Source organism: Siphateles boraxobius, unplaced genomic scaffold, assembly GCF_051911475.1.
Source record: "Siphateles boraxobius isolate OS27281-9 unplaced genomic scaffold, OSU_SipBor_1 7, whole genome shotgun sequence".
Lineage (NCBI taxonomy): Eukaryota > Metazoa > Chordata > Actinopteri > Cypriniformes > Leuciscidae > Siphateles > Siphateles boraxobius.
The window spans coordinates 38,359,515-38,380,000 of NW_027509197.1; the positions used below are offsets into that span (position 1 = coordinate 38,359,515).

The window sequence follows — 20,486 nt, forward strand, 5'->3', positions numbered from 1 at the left end:
TGTAACATTATATTACGAACTTTCATCACTTTTAGTAGCTGTTTGTGTGAATATGAATGGGATCCACTTAGACAGTGTCAGTAAACTGTGTATATTATTGCGTCACTGATATGATGACATTAGTGTCATATATGAACTTTTATCATAGTGTTTCTCAATCATTAGGGCACTTTTGACATAAAATAAAGATGTCAAGTGCTTGGTAAGGCTGTTTGAGTTGCTATTAAGTAGCGAAGCTCTCTGAGTAGGCGAGAAAATCAATTCGGATGACAACATGAATGTGATTTCTTTTCCCCTTTTTTTTCGTATTTGTTGAAACTGTTTCATTAACACTTGACCACATAAATGTGTCTCTACAAAACTAATATACGATCTTAAGATACGATTTAACAGAGTTCACGTCAATGAAAGTAGCAAACATGAGCTACGTTTTATCTATCATCAGCTAATTTCAAGATCAAAGACCGCAATGGGAGAGAGAGCGCCATCAGCACTGGTGTGTTATTTACATTAAGGCAGATTACTGGCCACTATACTTTGTAGAACACTACACTTAACTAACTTCTAAAAGAACATGAAGCTCTGGCCATGGTCATATTATGATCACACTGATGATGCTTCCTTTTCAAACAAGAATATTTTACAGAAGTTCAGAAAAACATCTCTGAGTTCATGTGAAATCTTAAAATGCACCAGAAAGATTTTTTTTTAAATCATAGACAGCCTGATAAAAAGCCAGTGCAGTAAAAATAAATAAGGAAAACAAAACAAAAAATAAAATAATAAAGAAAAAAACATATGATGCTGGTAGAGCTGCACGATTCTGGATAAATTGAGAATCAAGATTTTTTGCTTAAAATTGAGATCACGATTCGGAATAGACAACTAAATAAAGTAACGTCTTTTACTAGAGGGTCTGACAAAATGTTAATTGTTTCTTAAATTGATAAATCCGTGTTTTTGAACGAATCGCTTGGATGAATGGTTCACTGACAAATAAATTCTTAACAGTCACTTGTGAAACCTGCACCGATCAGGGCTGATGAATCTCTGCCATTGGCTGATTGAAACAAACCTTGGATGTCTCTCATTATTCATTTAAGCATTCAACAAGGTCAGAATAGCAGCTCAACACAGACACACACGCAGCAGCTCCTGCAGAACACACATTAGCTCGACCCTCGGGGTACACAAGCGTTTATATAAGAGAAAGAGACAAACAGACGGACTGAGAGGAAAAACACATGTATTTAACGATGTTCTCTTGCATTATTAATGGACTTAACTATTTAAAACACCTCTTTTCACCACAGGAAGTGTATGGAGAGCGTTTCCTTATTCACATCCAAATCCTGAGAGGGTAAACAGATCTATACGGAAATGTCTTCATCAAAACATTATAAAAGTTTAAAAAAAAAAATCAATCAAAAGAGCACACAACTGTTTCAGATTGTACAAGGGTGAATATCTCCAATCCGGTCAAGAACTTGTTTGGGTCAAATTTTATTTCACAATTATCACAATGAATAATAAATAAAAAAAAACACACACCAAAACACACCGGCCGACGATATTTATTGGACGATTTTTGATCTGTTAAAACCATCGTCATATCGACCATAGCATGAAAAAGGCAGATATCAATGCTTTTGATTAATTAACTGCATGAAGGCACTGAGTTGTGTAATGCACAGAAGATATTATGTATACACATAATTTATTGTACAATTTTTTTACTGATTACTCGATTAATCGCCAAAATAATCGACCAATTGCTCAATTATCCAAATAATCGTTAGTGACAGCCTGAAGTATAGTAAGTATATCTTAATCCATGCGTTTTTTCTACATTTTAATTACAAAAGTTATATCGGTATCGGAATCAAATAATTATTTATGACAATTTAAATACTTAATTTATAAAGTGCAATATATAAGGTGTCATCTAAAAAACACCTTTCTTTAAATCAGCATAAAAGCATAACAACAAATCATGATCCATAAATATATTTTGAAAATGTGAATAACTGTCATGCAAAATATGACACAAAAAACCCAAATTATTCTAAAAATTGGGCTTAATGTTTTTAATGCTATGCTTTTTTCGGTAACACTTTACAATAAGGTTTCAATTATTAACATTAGTTAATGTATTTACTAACATGGATTAACCATGAACAATACATTTGTCACCGTATTTTTTAAATATTTATTAACATTAGTTAATAAAAATACAGCTGTTCGTTATTTCATGTTAGTGCACAGTGCATTAATTAATGTTAACAAATACAAAATTTAGATTTTAATAATGTATTAGTAAATGTTACAAATTTGCATGAACTAATAATGAACTGCACTTTGTTAATGTTAACTAATGAAACCTTATTGTAAAGTGTTACCCTTTTTTCTGTTGATTTTGGGGTATAAACGTTCATAAGTTGAGACATTCTTACAGAAATAAAGAGAAAAACCAAGCACACATGATGGGATTGTGACTGTACCTTTGTCGTGTGTAGCTCTGCCCCCGGTGTTGTGCCAGGGCAGGCGGATGGAGGTGCGCAGGGGGGTGTTTCGCTGTTCATCAAGATAGCTCAGATCCTCCAGCTTAGTGGAGCTTGTTGCTGAAAAAGAGAGAATTGCAAAAATCACAACTGTTTTTAAAAAGGTTTTCACTCCATCCAACATTAAGCACGTTTAGATGCAGACCAATACACTGATAATAACTTCCAAAAATCAGCTTATTGAATCAATAAGTTGTCCAAGTTTACATGCAATCCAATATGCCGGCAATGCAAGACTTTATTTATAAATCAGGTTATTCCACCGTAGTGGCATCAAAACCTAACCATTCGTGTATCGGTCTCTCAGTATTTCATATGTCATGTCAGTCGTGATGTTAAAGAGTACTCCAAAATGTCAGATGGAGACTCATTTTCCCTCTTCTGTAGTTACAGATGCAATATTCTGACTGTACAACTTCTGCATGAGATGAGAACACATTTCGATCATTTCTTGAGTCGGAGTTTGGGATATATTTCCTCCTCCCTTACTGTGAAACACTCGCTCTGTCTGGATGCACTTAAATCCGCAGTAAGGGCACTTTCCTGTCACGTATCACTCATGAGCACTTCGATAAGCCGACGGAAGACGGGTTAATGTGTTTACAAGCCGGCGAAATCAGGGAGATGGGCAAAAATCTAGCTGTGTTGATCAGTTTATGCTTAAGCCGTTTATGACGTTACTCTGATAAAGGAAAACGGGTTAATGCATTTACATGACCACATGCATTGTTGGCTTATTAAGCATAATCAGGTTAAGAACATGCATGTAAACACGCTCATTGGAGGAAAAAAATTCGACAAACTGACGGGTTTAAGGTTGCTGGGTTAAAGGTCGCTGACTGCAGCATTGGCCATGACCTGTCTGACATAAACGAGGAACCGTGCAGGGAGAAAGATGACATCATCCTGAATGCAAATAACGAGCAGCGACCATAATAAACACTGTAAAGAATGAATGGGCGAACAGAACCAGGTCACTGAGCACACACACACACACACACACACACACACACACACACACACACACACACACACACACACACACACACACACACACACACACACACACTAAACAATCAGAGACATTTCAAAAGTCATAACCCGTTTAAAAGACTTGTTCTGAAAAAGAGAGACAACTCAACTTATTTCTACAATGCAAAAGTTAAATTGTGCAATATTTCACGTTCTTCAAGCTGTGTGAAAGAAACGTGTCATTTCATTGTACGGCCTATAATGTGCATCCATGCATCACCGTCTGAAACTAAAGCACCAGCAACCTGTTTGCTCTGAAACTATTTCCATGGAAGCTCTCGGTACTCACAGACTGAGGTTCATGCGGACTCGTTCCTCAAACACAGACAGACGCAGCGCCGCAAACCTCTGTTTCTCTCTCCTCAGGACACCTCCATGTTCACACACATCGCATTCAACTGGTGAACGGCTTCACTGCATCGCATCCACAAAGCATCAGAAAAAAAATCCCTGCTGCAGCTCTCCGCTCCGCAATCCAAATGAAAACAGGAGAGGGATGAAACAGCGGAGGTCTCTCTGTCTCTCTCTCTCTCTCTCTCTCTCTCTCTCCTACAGAGCAGCTGATTACAGTTTGAAGCGGGCAGCCGGGGGAGAAATAATCTATGATCCTCCCGAAGAAAGAGAAAGAAAGCTAATAAAACAGGCGAAGAACTGAATGAAGAGAGGAGGGAGCTGTCATTAAGGAGACGGGTGACGGAGGGAGGTGGGATAATGGAGGTGTGTGTGGAGTGAGTGAGTGAGTGTGTGTGGAGTGAGTGAAAATCGGCTGCGCCCCTATCAGCTTTAAAGGGCCTCGCTCATGAAAAATGATTCTGTGGTCAATAGTACAGAAAAACTAATTTGAAATGAAAATTCCTACCAGAATAAACAAGATCAGGCAAGATAAAACATTTTTTTTTAAATGTAAATTCTATATTAGTACTCAATTTAAGCTTGTAGAAATTAAAGTGTAAATATCAACATTATAAATTTAAGTAAAACCTACTCAACTTTCTGATACTGGTGTTCCCATCATGCACTTAAGGTTGCATTTTTAACTGTTTTCCAACTGTATTTACACTGTTTTATCATTGCTTGTTGTTAGGTTTAGTAATTTAATGTTTTGTGACATCTGGAGTTCACAAATGACACATTCATACTAGGGTTGGGTCGAGACGATGCCATCGTCCATCGCGATGGCTGACAGACATCACGATGTTGAGCCGGCATGACGTAGTCGGAAGTACTGACCCAGTGTTTACAAGTTAGGAGTAGGAGGACCGTTCGAAGGTATTGTATGTTGAATGACACATGTATTTGTGTCAGTTTATTGTTTAAAATGGTCCTCACGTGTGAATATCCTGGATGTTTAACGATGTAATATTTTCTTTCTTTTTTTTTAGAAAATGAATGATTTCGCCGGATAAGACCTTTATTTCTCGGCTGGGATCGAGTAGAGTCTTTGAAGCTGCATTGAGACTGACATTTGGACCTTCAAACCGTTGGTTGTCATTGAAGTCCATTATATGGAGAAAAATCCTGGAATGTTTTCCTCAAAAACCTTAATTTCTTTTCAACTGAAGAAAGAAAGACATGGACATCTTGGATGACATGGGGGTGAGTAAATTATCAGGAAATTTTTATTTTAAAGTGATTTACTCCTTTAAGGCCTACATCTGAGCATATTCTTCCATAAACATTTAAATATTAATATGTATAAAAATACATCAAATCTATCTATCCATCTAGATTTTTTGATAAAAGAAATGTATTCAGGTTTTATATTTAATCAAGATAGATAGATGGGTGGATGGATAGATAGAAGGATAGAAGGATTTTCTTGAAACAAGTTGTGTCAAGGTAACATTAACCTTTAGTAGGTAAAAACTTTACTTTTATATAGTTTATAAAAATCACAGTTACATGAATTTCTTTGACTTTCAATTCAATGTTAATGTAGTTCCTTACATTCAAATTCAAAGTTTAGAACATTAAATTCAAATTCAAGGTGAGCAAAACCCTTATGGAAAAAGCAACTTTACCGGTTAAAAATAATATCAGGTGCTAAAATAGCAAAGTATAGCAGAACTGTGTTTTTATCAAGAGAGCCAAGAGAGTTACAGTAGACTAGCACTCTACATATTTTAATATCTGCTGACAGGGACGTGGGCGAATAAAATGAGGCACCGGAGCACCTGTTAACAGCAAAGTCCCTCTGCTATGGCATTTCATTTACACAGAACCAAAGACTAATTCTAAAACTTACTTAAAACTTCACCACTATTCTTTCACTCCCGCACAAGCCCTGCTGTTGCCTTTAGAAATGTAAATCTAGCTTACACAGTGCCTCCCCTGGTCAAGGCACCTCCGCATATCTGATGCACAACATGCAGAACAGGAGACTGCATATGGAGGACCCATCTGTATTTTAAAACCTGAACGTCTCTGCATCTGCGTGTGTGTGTGTGTGTGTGTGTGTGTGTGTGTGTGTGTGTGTGTGTGTGTGTGTGTGTGTGTGTGTGTGTGTGTGTGTGTGTGTGTGTGTGTGTGTGTGTGTGTGTGTGTGTGTGTGTGTGTGTGTGTACTTGGGCTCCAATAAAAATGGCTGATACGCAGTGAATCATTCCATAGTGGCGGAGCTAAACCTCGCTGAGAGAGAAATCTAATCAGACCAGCTTTAGTAGAGGACTGGCCCGTGACCAGCTCCACAGATTACACCCTATTCCCCAGCAGACAGTCCCGTAATCTGCTCTACCCTTGTTTACTGAAAGGAGCCCATTGATGAATATGCATATACCAGATGATGTCATCACTTGAATAATCATCAGGTCAAACAAGTGGCCCTTTTGAGCCAGGTGCAGTTCATGCATTTCGGAGTTAAGTTAATTAACACGCTTGATTCATGTTCATAAGTCGAGTCCGTTGAGACACAGGGTCAGATGCTCCTTCACTGCACCATCGGGGAAGAAGCTCATCGATCTTTAAAAAAAAACAACACTAAGTCAGGCCCTCAGGACTCGGTGTTGTAACAGCATTAATGAGTGATGCGAACACACAAACAACACACGGGGTGAAGGTTCGGCTGGTTAGTATTGGCTTTAGCTCAGTAACTACACCTATACTTACTGTGTATTCTGACTATTTGCAAGCAATATATAAATGACAAATACATTTACATTTATGCATTAGGTATACTTTCATTATTAGGTATATCTAATCAGCCAATCACATGTCATAAACTCAATGCATCTAGGCATGTAGACATGATCAAGACGATCTGCTAAAGTTCAAACTGAGCATCATAATGGGGAAGAAATGTGATTTAAGTGACTTTAAACGCGTCATAGTTGCTGCTGCCAGACGGGCTGGTCTGAGTATTTCAGAAACTATTGATCTACTGAGATTTTTACTCATAACCATCTCTAGGGTTTACAGGGAATGATCTGAAAAAGAGAAAATATCCAGTGAGCGGCAGATCTGTGAGAGAAAATGCCTTGTTGATGCCGGAGGTCAGAGGAGAATGACCAGACTGGTTAAAGCTGACAGAAAGGCAACAGTAACTCAAATAAGCACTCGTTAAAACCAGAAGAGCATCTCTGAACGAACAACAAGTCAAACCTTGAAGCAGATGGACTACAGCAGCAGAAGAACTGCAAACTGAGGCTTCAATTCACACAGGCTCACCAAAACTGGACGATAGAAGACTGGAAAAACATTGACTGGTCTGATGAGTGTCAATTTCTGCTGCGACATTCAGATTCGGGTCAGAATTTCCCATAAACAACATGAAAGCATGTATCCATCCTGCCATGTATCAACGGTTCTGTGCTGGTGTAGGGGTGTGGGGGATATTTTGTTGGCACACTTTGAGTATTGTTGCTGATCACGTCCATCTGTTTATGACCACAGTGGACTCATCTTCTGATGGCTACTTCCAGTAGGATAACACGCCATGTCACAAAGCTCAAATCATGCAACACAAAAATTCATAAATCTTCTACAAATTATAGCCAAATGTGATCTTTAAACAGTGAAGCTGATGACGGTCATCTTTAAGACCACAAAGTAAGTAAGTAAGTAAGTACGTTTTATTTATATAGCACATTTACACATAGCTAGGCTATCCAAAGTGCTGCACAGAGTAAAAAACACATCGAAAACAGAAAAACAACCAAACAGAACAGACAGAAATAGCATCAGAAGAAAATTAAAATGCCAAGGAATAAAAATAAGTTTTCAATTTAGATTTAAAAATAGCAATTGAAGGTGCAAGGCGGATATCCAGAGGCAATTGGTTCCATAAACGTGGGGCGGCAACAGCAAAGGCTTTATCTCCCTTAGATTTTAGATGGGAGAGCCCTGAATAAAATAAAAGAGCCCTATCTGAAGATCTTAAAGATCTAGTGGATGACAGAGGAGTAAGAAGATCTCTAATATATAATGGTGCTTGTTCATTAAGAGCTTTAAAAACAAACAACAGAATTTTAAACTGAATTCTAAAATGGATCGGGAGCCAATGAAGCGAGGCCAAAATGGGGGTGACATGATTGTATTTCTTTGTCCCGGTCAGAAGCCTTGCAGCTGCATTTTGCACCATCTGGAGTCGAGCAAGCGATGACTGAGGAAGAACCAAATACAATGATTTACAGTAGTCCAAGCGTGAGGTAATAAAAGCATGAATAACCTTCTCCAGATCATGGAAAGACAAAAATGATTTAAGTTTGGAAATTAACCGCAATTGATAAAAACTATTTTTTACAATAGAATTAATTTGTTTGGATAAACATAATTCAGAGTCAAGAATGAAACCAAGGTTCCTGACCTGAGAGGAAACTGAGGGGAATGTTTACCCAGTTCCTTAATAAGAGTATTTCTCAGTTTTGGTGGGCCAAAGACAATAATTTCCGATTTGTCAACATTGAGTTGGAGAAAGTTAATCGATAACCAATCCTTAATGTCCCGAATGCAATCCATCAATGAGTGAATGGACTCGCCAGCTTTCAGATACAGCTGTGTATCATCGGCATAAAAATGGAATAAAACATTGTACTTTCTAATAATATCCCTAAGCGGACGCATATATAAGTTAAAAAGAAGCGGACCCAGAATGGAACCCTGAGGTACTCCACTAAAAATAGGAGCAGAAGATGAAGAGAACTTGCTTATCTCCACAAAAACAGAGTGAGATGGGAAAGCATGTGGTGACACTAAATATGACAAGTTGAAGGTGAAATGCAAGTTTCGCTTAAACAAACTGTGAAATTAGATACATGGAGTACTTCATTAAAACCACCATGACAGGTTATGAAGTATGTTTTTAAGAGGAGATGGGAGGCAACAAATAGTAAAATTATAAAATAATAAGTGCCACATATTCATGCTGCCAACAAAAATATCAATAAGGTTGAATCTCTTTAAAACATGTCAGGGACAAACAGACAAAAACATTTTAGAACCACTTTTTATTTGTGCCATAAATCACCAAAATTATTGTTTGATTGAAATAAAGATAGTTTGATAAATAGATGATAGATAGATAGATAGATAGATGGATGGATAGATAGATAGATAGATAGATAGATAGATAGATAGATAGATAGATAGATAGATAGATAGATAGATAGATAGATAGATAGATAGAGTTGAAAAAAGGCTGCATAAATAAGAGATAAATAATTTATGTCTCCCAGTTCTAGTGTATCTGTAACTGAAAAAGCAGCAGTGCAGTTGAGCTGAACACAAGTGGCCACAGCTGAAGACACCAGTGATTCCAGATGCACTGTCACCAGAGCAAGCGCTCTGTTCTGGATCCACCAGCTGTCAGGAAAAAGACAAGCCACAAACAATGTAAATGTGCATGGCACGTGTCATTTCCTGGGACAGCAGCCACAGCTACAGAGTGAGACATTTACCCACAAACCCAACCCAACCCAACCTCTGAGTCCACAAAACACCACACAAGTGATCACTGCAGAAGACCGGCCACCCTAACCTGTGACGTACTGAGAGCTCACTGAGTCCTGCAGGAGAACTGAGGCTTGAGCAGAGTTCTGACCTAAATAGAGAACAGGGTTTAAAAAAAGTTTCTTAATTTGAATTCAATTTGAGCTGAGCTGTATTGAGCTGTACTGCAATTCAGATTTAAATTTAAGCATGTAGAGTTTAAATGACAGTCACGTTTATAATAATGCATTTAATATATATAGTGAAGAAGAATAGAGGGCAAAACCTGAATATTAATGATAGGAAATGTTGAACACTAAGAAGGAGGTGCCTTGTTTTAGCATAATGCCTTGTTTTGATAATGCACCAATAAGCACAGCAAGACTTGTGACAGAATGGTTTGATGAAAAAAATAAGTCTAATCAGTAGATTTGATTGTTAATTATGTTGGATTAATGAACTCCTCTGCTGCTTGACTGTGTTGAACTTCTTTTAATTGCAATTCAGTAAATTCTTCTTCCTGTCCTTTCAATTATAACTCCTATTCAACATCCTGTGCGACGTGACCAATTCAATTTAATTCAATTCAATTCCCCACTGATGAATTGAACAGGGGCCAGTTCTTAAATTGTGAATAGTGGCTGGCCCATGTGCGCAGAACCATCTGGACGGATGGATTAAAGATGCTCTAAAGTTTCTGGACTGATGCCTCTGCACAGCAGATGAAATCTTAAGCAAGCGCTTCTGCAGAGTCTCCGAAGACCACAGTGGAAAAAAGAAGAACAGCAGAATTTCATCTCTAGCCGAAACACCATCTGCCTCAGTCTCTTCATTTTCTGAGAAAGAGAGAGTGTAAAAGTGAAAGAGAGTGAAGGATGTAGGCATAGATTCCTAACTGCTGCCTCATATCGGTAAAATGTCCTGTGAGCGACAGAGGGTTTGATATGTAAAAACCCTTGCAAACCCTCCACTTCTGCATTGATTCAACCAAACAGCCCTGATATATTACACACCATTTACTTTTCACTACTCAAAGTTCGGCCTTTAAGAAGTACTTCACCAAAACACAAAAGGAGAAATTTTAGATGCTCTTTTCAATTTGTATACTTTCTGGAGCTTGACAGACATATTTACTATCATCTTAAATCAGATAAACTTCTAAAGGGTAACTAAACCCTAAAACAACCTTTTTTAGTTAATGATCTGTAAGACTGGGCTTTTATTAGTGCTGGTCATTGATTCGAGTACATTTTTTGACGTTTTTATTTTACAATATATGATGTAAAAAGTCTGAGTGCTGCCCTCTTCAGGTTGAACGATGGCTACTGCAGTTGAATTTTCCTATTGGATGTTGTGGTGGCGTGTGATGTAAGCACAGTTTAGTTTAGTTAAGTTTTTTTTTTTTGAAGCACGTCTCTAAACTTAAATGTTTATAAAGATATATTGCTTATGCCTGTGTGACTAGTATTCACTGAGTTTTGTTTAAGTCTCTGCTATTAAATTATCTAATTGTAATTAAAAACTCAGCCCTGCCCTCGGTTTTCCGCTGGGCTCTGCCCACTTTTCCAGAATTTTTTAAATATTGCCAGTGGGTGGAGTCAGGCTCTGAGCAGGGGTTGAGTTACCCTTTAATATTCAGTTTGGCTGCACTGACACTATCAGATGAGAACAAAACTCAAACTGAATTGTGGACACTGAATAATGACACGGTCTTCTTTATTTACTACTGTGAAGTTGCTTTGAAACAATCTGTGTTGTATGAAGCGCAGTAGAAATAAAAGTGAGTTAGCTTGACCATCATCTGTCATGTACGGAAAGATCAGCATTAGATCTTAGACTCAAAAAAATGAGTCAACTTGCTTGGTTCTCAAGGAAAATGCACACACAGATTAGTGATAATGCTGAAATGTGTATTTCTCAACTCAAACTAGCAACAACTAAATGATTGATAACACCTATAATGATACCCCCCCCCCCCCCCCCCCCCACACACACACACACAATTTTGAACATTAATTATAGCCATCCAACATTGCAGTGATTCCGTCATTACAATTGAAATCAATTTTTTTAAAAACATTTATTAGGCTCCAAAAAATATAACAACTTCCTGTCTAACAGGTAGGACATATACAGAAATTGAATAAAGTTATCAAACAGTCTATGCTGCATAAATTTTGAATTATACATAGACTAATCCTTATTAAAGTTACAAAAGTTCTTTAGTCAGAGCAGTGAGTGTTTTCTCTGTTCAATTCGTTCTTTGATTAACTTTAAGGACAGAGATAATTAGTGGCTACCGTGTACTGTCCCTTTAAGAGCAGCCGCTGCTGACAGAGACGCGGATCTCACATGCGCCTCATTCTCTCACGAGTCACAACTCTTTACGTTCATTACAAGACTGCTCTTATGTTATGAAGATACTCGACAAAAAATGTGTGTGTTATTGTTCGTTCAAGCACCAAAGAGAACTGTATTCTGGCGTGCTGTCTTGTGCACACGCATGATACTGGCACGTGTCTTTCTGTGAGTCACAGTCAGGACATTCACAGATAGCGTGCTCTTTTTTGTCTTGTCGCGCATGACTACTTTAAAAGCATTTGCATGAATAAGAGCGGAATCATGTAACACTAGCCAAAGGATGACAAAAATTAACAGATGCTGCGTAAATTGCCTTCATTTGTTTAGGCTATTTCATATACAATCGCAGCATTTTGCGTCAAATAATCGCATAGGCTTGACATCGCGATTGCGATTTGACTAATTGTGCAGCACTAATCAGCATGAAGATTCTTCAAATATTCCTTCCTTCCAGCACTATTTTTTTATTTTAGAACATGCATGCTATCCCGTCTGCTGCTTCTCGGCTGTATTTCAGACGGTAAGCACACTTGGCGTGGAGAAGGTGAGGTGGGATGTTCTGCAGACGTGCCCTGCTGTGCGATAATACAATTATAGATTTATGTGCGTTATTTTGGGAGGCTCACGGGCATTAAGAGGGCGATCGAACAGACCCACCAGCAAGAACAACACAGACCTGGCTTTTGTCTGACTGCATTTGAGCATGTTTGTTTGCGGGGATGCGTGTGGCAACATGTCCAGCTGCCGTGTGCTCAAGCCATAAAAGACACTTTGTTTTTCATTTTCCACATTTTAAATAGCAAATCAGCTTAATTAGTTTGAGCTATTTGCTTTCTTGATTCAAATTAAACTCATGTAGTGCAGACAGTTGGTGTGTGTATTCACTGTTTAAGCTTGTTAGTGCTGTTTGCAAAGACAAGAATCAGAATCAATATTGCTATTTTTTTTTTTTAAACACCTGATGTTAGATATTAAACGTGGACGTGTCCCACACACAACCATAAAATACAGTTTTGGGAATGCTGTTCTTTTACATCTTGTATTGATCAAAGAATCCTGAAAAAATGTATCATGCTTCCCACAAAAATATAAGGCAGCACAACTGTTTTCAACATTGATGTTTTTTGAGCAGCAAATCCTCATATTAGAATGATTTCTGAAGGATCACTGGAGACTGGAGTAATGATGCTGAAATTCAGCTTTGAATCACAGGAATAAATTACAATTTACCATATATTCTCATAGAAAATAGTTATTTTACATTATAATAATATCTCATAACATTACTGTTTTTATTGTATTTTTGATCATATAAATGCAGGATTGGTGAGCAAGAAAAACTTCTTAAAATCTTACTGACCCCAAACTGTATATCCTAACATTTTTCAGCTTTATGACAACTTTTGACCTGAATATTGATGTATATCCTCAGAGACATCCCCATAACAAACAAACAAACAACAGATCTTCAATTAATCATTAATTCATTCCAATGGACAGTTTTGAAATGAATCTCAGAATTAAATCCAACTCTAATATTGTTTCTTCTATTGAAGTTTAAATTACAGACACTAAAACTCATTCTCAAATGAGTTTCTTTCTCAAAAAACTCAAGCTATAAACAAACTCCACACAGGCACACAAAGGCAGATGGAAATGTTTAGTCAATACAATGCAAGTGCACAAACCTGCTGAACATATTTAACATGCATTATTGCATTAGTGTAGTGGTACTCAAGGGGGAGATGCAAACCAGATGTGCTATTATCAAGGCAACTAGCTATAAACTGTTAGTGTTGACAGGTAATAAATGTTGACAGCTTAATTAACTTTTAACTAATTTGCTAGATGCTCCCCAAATGTTTGCAGAAATGACAGCAGAAGCAGAATTAACACTAGTGTCCACTACACTTCCCCTTGTGGCAATGCTCAGAATCCAACTCTTATATCACTTGATGCATTATTGTTTTGCATTCTGAAATATTTCTAAATGCATCAACGCAAGAAAGTGTCGCGTTAAGCATGCGCTGTCACACTTGTGAGTCATGTGACAAGGAATAAATCGCAAAATTGATCTAATTACACTGTCTTCACGAAGCTAATGGCCAAATACAACATCACATTTAAATCATATTCACAAAGTTGCTCATTTTTATACCACATTACAAATATAATGTGCATACTGCACATTGTGCCACATATTTGAGATTTCGGCGATGCAGAAGGAGCAGAGCCGTCGTGGATTGACATGAGCGAGATTTGTGACTCATTCTAATATGCGAGCGGTTAAAATGGGGTCTTTGTTTTCTGCGAGAGCGATAGAGAGAGAGAGAGAGAGAGAGAGAGAGAGAGAGTTTAGTGTGGTCTTAATGAGCTGTCCAGTAAATGGATCGGTTGCCTGGACACAAATGAAGTTCGGTCTCAGAAATTAAACGGAATGATTATTCACTGAGGTTGAGAATCCCAGACAGACATGACTAAACCAGCATCGCCACTGACAGCACCATTTACTCCAGAACACTTAAAGGGACAGATCACAAAAAAAAAAACACTATTCTGTCATCATTTATTCACCATAATGCCATTCCAAACTTTATGCTGTCAAGATCCATAAAGGACAAACATATATATACCAATAATTAAAATATAGTGCGAATGGAATGCATTTCCTGTGTGAACGGCCACTAAAAGCTTAGCTCTAGTACCACAGTCCATTATGACATCATCACTGACGGCTTGGATTTGAATGGCGAATATTCTATCAATGTCAATCAGAGAACTTTTGTAGAATTTTAATCTTTCTTTTTTTTTTGACCAATGAACGTCCATGAACTTTCTAGACATTTGTGATTACTGGGTAGACTTTTAAATTTCGAGTCCGAAAAATCCATTAATGAACCACTTAAGCTGATTTGTGAACTGGTTCAATCAACTGAAAAACAACAACAACAACTCAAAAGAACAAAAGGACATTATGAAATTAAGATAATGTCTATACTATGTTATGATTGTCCTGTACAAAAAATACAATCGTTTCTGAGTCTCCAGTCTGAACACTTTACCTCAGGGCGTACGTTAACTGAATTAATTGAGAATCTCACCTGAAAATCCGATAACATCAGCTATTTTTATCCACGCAGCTGATTTCTGTAAATGAATGTAAAACTAAATGTATCTTGCAGCACAGGGTGAAGTTAGTATATACATAAATGATGATATGAGACAAATATAATGTAAATTTAATATGAAACTATGTATTTTGAACAGGGTCCTGAGCCGTAGCTGGGCGCTGCCGGTGTGTGTACACTCAGAGAAAATAATGTGTTCAAATTTTAAAGACGTGGCGCTGCGCTTCTCGTCCGGTGTGTTCGACCCCCTTAAGATTATTTGTTAACTGATGAAACCATTTGAAAAGAATCAATTTAAAAGAACAAATCAGATGTTAATACGGTTTGTGAGCATTTGTTTCTCGGCACAAAAGCAATAGCTGAAAAACACACACAATTATATATCATATATGTTAGGACTGTAAGTAACCGGTTCTTACTTACAGTATTTAGAAAAGAAATACTGAAAGATCGTTTTCGAATGTCTGCCTTCTTCTGCCGATAGAACATAAAAATACTCTGTCAACGTTTACTGCAGTGCTGAATCTACACAGAATCAATGCTGAGAACCATTGGAAATGATCTAATGATTTATTCACTGGCTGAATCATTCTGAGTGGTTCTTGACTCGTTCAAAATGTTATGTTGTACTTAAGGCTTAAATCAATATGATAACATGTAGTTAAAGATACATATTCAGAGGGCAGATTTGATGGTAATAAATAAATAAATCTCTGCTACCAAAGCATTTAAAATGATTTGTTATCTGTTTTGAATAAAATAATTGTTAATTGAGTCAATAAAGTATTAGAATCATTAAGCAGAATGTAAATTGGAACCTGAATCATAAAATTCCTTGGTCCACATCCGTAGATGGTATGTGTGTGTGTGTGTGTGTGTGTGTGTGTGTGTGTGTGTGTGTGTGTGTGTGTGTGTGTGTGTGTGTGTGTGTGTGTGTGTGTGTGTGTGTGTGTGTGTGTGTGGTAACAACACATCGGCAGCTGTGAGAGTAGTGAAGTTACAGATCTATCAACCACTCAGTAAAGATTAATGCTTTATTCGCTGAGGCCAAACAGGGTGTGAAATGAGTAAAAGCAAGCAGGTGTAAAAAATGAAGATTTGAACACACACACACACACACACACACACACACACACACACACACACACACACACACACACACACACACACACACACACACACACACACCCAACTGCCTAAAGAAAACATACTCTAACCTTGACAACTGCACATGCTTTATGATGCCAACCGTTTTTTTATTGTTTCACGTCGACGCGCTCAGTTTAATGACTGGTGGCTTTTTATGAGAAGCGTTTCTGCACCTTATCTCGCACAACATACACACACACATCAAAATATACCAAACCCAAACACACACATTCATCTCTCTCACCAACACCTGCTTCTGCAAACATCAAAACATCAGCCTTCATCGCCAGCATTGGGTTGTGAGAGAACTATAAGCCTCATGATCATCCAAACACAAAACCAAGACAAATCTCTAAATTCATAATCATCAAACATGTCCAGGCCACACAAAAAAATTTGTATAGTAGGGCAAAATACATAAACTTCCTATAATAAAGTATTTGTATGTTTTACAGTGCTGATGCATCTAACAATCCTTTTCACTTCAAAAAATGTTCCTGGTTTTATTGTGCATGATTCATTAGTGCACATTATTCCAAAGAAAAAGAAAATTATTCAAAATATTTTATTAAAATGTAACTTTTAATTTCCTATTTAAAATGGTTGTGAATGGTGTATCATGTTGACTTTAAATGGAGTACAACAAATATGATGTTTAAAGACTTTCTAATTTCAACAATATATTTTTTTATCAAATTACAGTATTTGACTTACAGTAATTTTGTGAGAAACAAGCTTTATTGTCATGAAAATAATGTCCCAATGCAATATTTAATGTTCAAAAATGTCTTATTTCTTTCTCTTGATTTCGGTGTGAAATACAACATGTTTTCGTGAGATTCACCTAACTGACAGAGAAGTGGGAAAGATCACATGATCAGTCGGACTAGCCTGAGGAATGTGGATTTGATGCTAAAGACAGAAGCCAGCCAACAACCATCACAAACACGTATGTGCAGTGTGTTCTCTCTCTCTCTCACACACACACACACACACACACACACACACACACACACACACACACACACACACACACACACACACACACACACACACACACACACACAAAACAGCTGCCTGATGTATCTGCTTCCTCAAGGAGCAACAGGAGAAAGAATGTGTCCTGATAATGTGCTCTCTCACGATCTCCTAAAGTGGTGGCATTGTCTTCCCATAAGTCTCTGCTTCCCTTCATTCCAGCAGTGATGCGTCAGTCATCACCTCAGGAATCACAGGACGACCCTGATGGTAAATACAATCAGCTGTTGTTTTGATCTCTCTTACCTGCGACTGAGTTAGGCCGAGGCATCATCAGACTGGACGAGTTTTGAGTGGGATAGTGGACGGGTCCCTCAGAAGTCTTCTTAGTCATGGAGACTGTCCCGGACGTTGACGCTTCTTCCTCGGCCACCGGAGAGCACGTGTCTGCCCGTGTGGCCGTCTGTGCCAGCACATGCTGAGCGCTGATCCTTATACTGCCCTCTTTACCCCACTCCAGACTGGAGCCGCTGCGGTCGTCATTCTCCGAGGAGCTGGTGATTGTGGCTGAACGAGAGAAACAGAGACAAGAATCACATTTCATTCTGATTCATTCATTCAAATTGATTTGAATTCAAACCAATAGTACAGAGTGGGGGTGGGCAATACTGCAAAATTTAGTATCGATCCGATACCAAGTAAATACAGGGCCAGTATCGCCGATATCGATACCAATACCTTTTAATTTTAAAAGCATGCACTTGAACTTACATGTATTTTCCTATGCTGGAGCAGTGTGTCATGATTTATGAGGTGAATGCATCATTATTATGCTAAATCTGAATACATTTTCATGACCACTAAAATATTTTGTGCTTTGTGCGCTCAACTCGCCTGTAATTAGTCAGTGACTTTTACCAAACTACCCTAATTTTAGTAAATGCACTATTGTACACTAGCCTACTGTTCAAAATGTTATGGTCTGTAAGATTTTTAATTCTCTTTGGCATTTATTTGGTCAAAAATACTGTAAAAACTTTATCATAGGCTATCTGTTTTCTATGTCATAGTAAACTGTAATTTATTCCTGTGATCAAAGCTGAATTTTCAGCATCATTACTCCAGTCTTCATGATCCTTCAGAAATAATTTTAATATGCTGATTTGCTGCTCAAGAAACATTTCTTATTATTATCAATGTTGAAAACAGTTTCATGTTTTTGTGGAAATTATTTTAACAGAGTAAAACCATTGACTGTCACTTTTGATGAATGAATTTTGATGAAGTTGAACGAACTTTCTTTTTTTGAGCGCTGTATAGAAACGCTGTCATCGCAAGATGCTGCAAAAGACACGAGCACAATGGTTAAAGACGTCCATCTACTGCGTTTACATAGAAAAACAATGGCCAAGGTCAACAAAAAATGATAATACAGGCATTTGCGTACTGCACAACATTCAAAAAGAGTTCAAAAAGATAAAGAAATAACCGACGTCGACACGCGTAATTTATGCAAAGATATGGTGCCCGCAAATATCGTCAATAAAACAAGTATGTGTGAGCAGTGATTAATATTGCAATATTGATTTTTTAAAAAATCATGATGGTATTTTTGGTCCATATCACACAGCCCTAATCAAAATGGCAATAAATAAAACATTTTTGTCCATTAAAATAATATAAACATTAACTTAAATGAAATAAAAAATATATATAAAATACTTATTTTAGCTTATTTTAATTGCCAAAGTAGCATTTCTCATTTTCATTTAGTTTAACTTGTAATAAAACTAAAATTAAAAAAAACTACATATTAACTACATATATTAAAAAAAGGAAAATATAAATAAAAAATAATTCAAAATATTAATAAAAACTACACTAAAATAATGTGTGAGTACATTTCTATACAGCTATTAGTGAGCAGGACATATGTATACTGTATATTGTCATAGTGGCCAGTCTAACTAACTAACAAAAATGAAACAAGCAAGCAGACAAACAAACAAACAAACAAAATCAATCAATCAATCAATACTTTATTATCATTGTGGTCAGTGCTAATATGTGGCATGGGAGGTGAGTTACAAATAATATAAAGTCAAAATCTTCACATTTCCCCTAAAAAAGGCAGATTGAAGAGTGGCAACCAGGAGAGCATGTAAATGAAAAAGGTCATGAAAAAAATATGTGATAGATGATGGAAGTCAATCTCAGATGACCATCATAACTCATGTCTGTGCGTGAAATTACTGATTATAAACACTGATGAGTCATCACTGACCTTATCAACACATTCACCTGATCGTCGTTTCCCGCCTCATTTAGTATACTGCTAATGAGCATTAGCCTAGCTTCATCCCTCACAACCTCATTAAAAACTGACCAGTACAAACACACAGCGTCGGATGGATGTTTGTGTGGATCAGTGTCTGCTATACATGCTAATAACTCTCTGCCTTTTTTATTCAAATTAAAAATAAAGAAATAAACAATGAATAGACAAAACACACCAAAACAATGTACAAAACTGAAGCACTGAATCAATAGAGATAAATGAGAGTGTCTGAATTCATGCACATGTTTGTTCAGTGATCTGAGGGGGACGGATGAATCTGTGGGTTTAATTTCAGCTACTAAGTTTATTACAAAATAACACGCGTGACAACAGCTGCATGTGCCATGTGGTAGTGTTTGCACACAGACACACACACACACTTATACAATGGGGTCTAGACATCTGAAAGCGCTAGCCTAGCTATTTTGCTTTCATGTCTAATTTAATACAAAATGCACTTTTTGCATTGTGTCTCTTTTGCTTTAATAAAGCGGCACTGGAACTACATGAACCTGGTGATCATGTTCTCCAGCATGATTTGATGTGATCCAAAGAACATCCTTCAGCTGAAGAAGAACATCTGACCATCTGTACAAAGTGACATGAACAATGACTCTAATTTATTTACATTTGATTAGCCACAGAGCAGTTTTCATTATCAAACTTTTCGAACAGAGAAACTTCACATGGATTCTGGATTACTGGAAATTATTTTTTATTAAAGGGTTAGTTCACCCAAAAATGAAAATTCTGTCAGTAAATACTCTCCCTCATGTTTTTTCAACCCCGTAAGACCTTCGTTCATCTTCGGAACACAAATTAAGATATTTTTGATTCAATCTGAGAGCTGGATCACTCCTCCATAGGCTTCTAAGGGATTGAAACTTGTTCCCCCGAAAAGTTATAAAAGACATTGTTAAAATTAGGGGTGTCGAAATTAATCGTTTCTCATCGTGATGCAGACGAGGACGATTTGGTATCGGTTCAGTAATAGACCATAACCGGTTATACTGACGC

The 20,486-nt window shown here is 37.3% G+C and overlaps 1 protein-coding gene across 5 annotated transcripts in view; it reads right to left on the bottom strand.

The window, feature by feature from the left end:
* tanc1b (tetratricopeptide repeat, ankyrin repeat and coiled-coil containing 1b) overlaps nucleotides 1-20,486 on the bottom strand; it is a 533,291-nt gene that overhangs the window by 394,903 nt on the left and 117,902 nt on the right. For all 5 annotated transcript variants that reach the window (XR_013197101.1, XR_013197102.1, XM_077215807.1 and 2 more), the window contains 2 exons: nucleotides 17,438-17,698; nucleotides 2,502-2,621 (listed from right to left, as the gene is read on the bottom strand). Coding sequence is in view for 3 of the 5 variants with exons in the window: in XM_077215807.1 (XP_077071922.1) it covers nucleotides 2,502-2,621; nucleotides 17,438-17,698 (381 nt within the window). In the remaining 2 variants the exon portion in view is untranslated. The remainder of the gene's footprint in view (nucleotides 1-2,501; nucleotides 2,622-17,437; nucleotides 17,699-20,486) is intronic.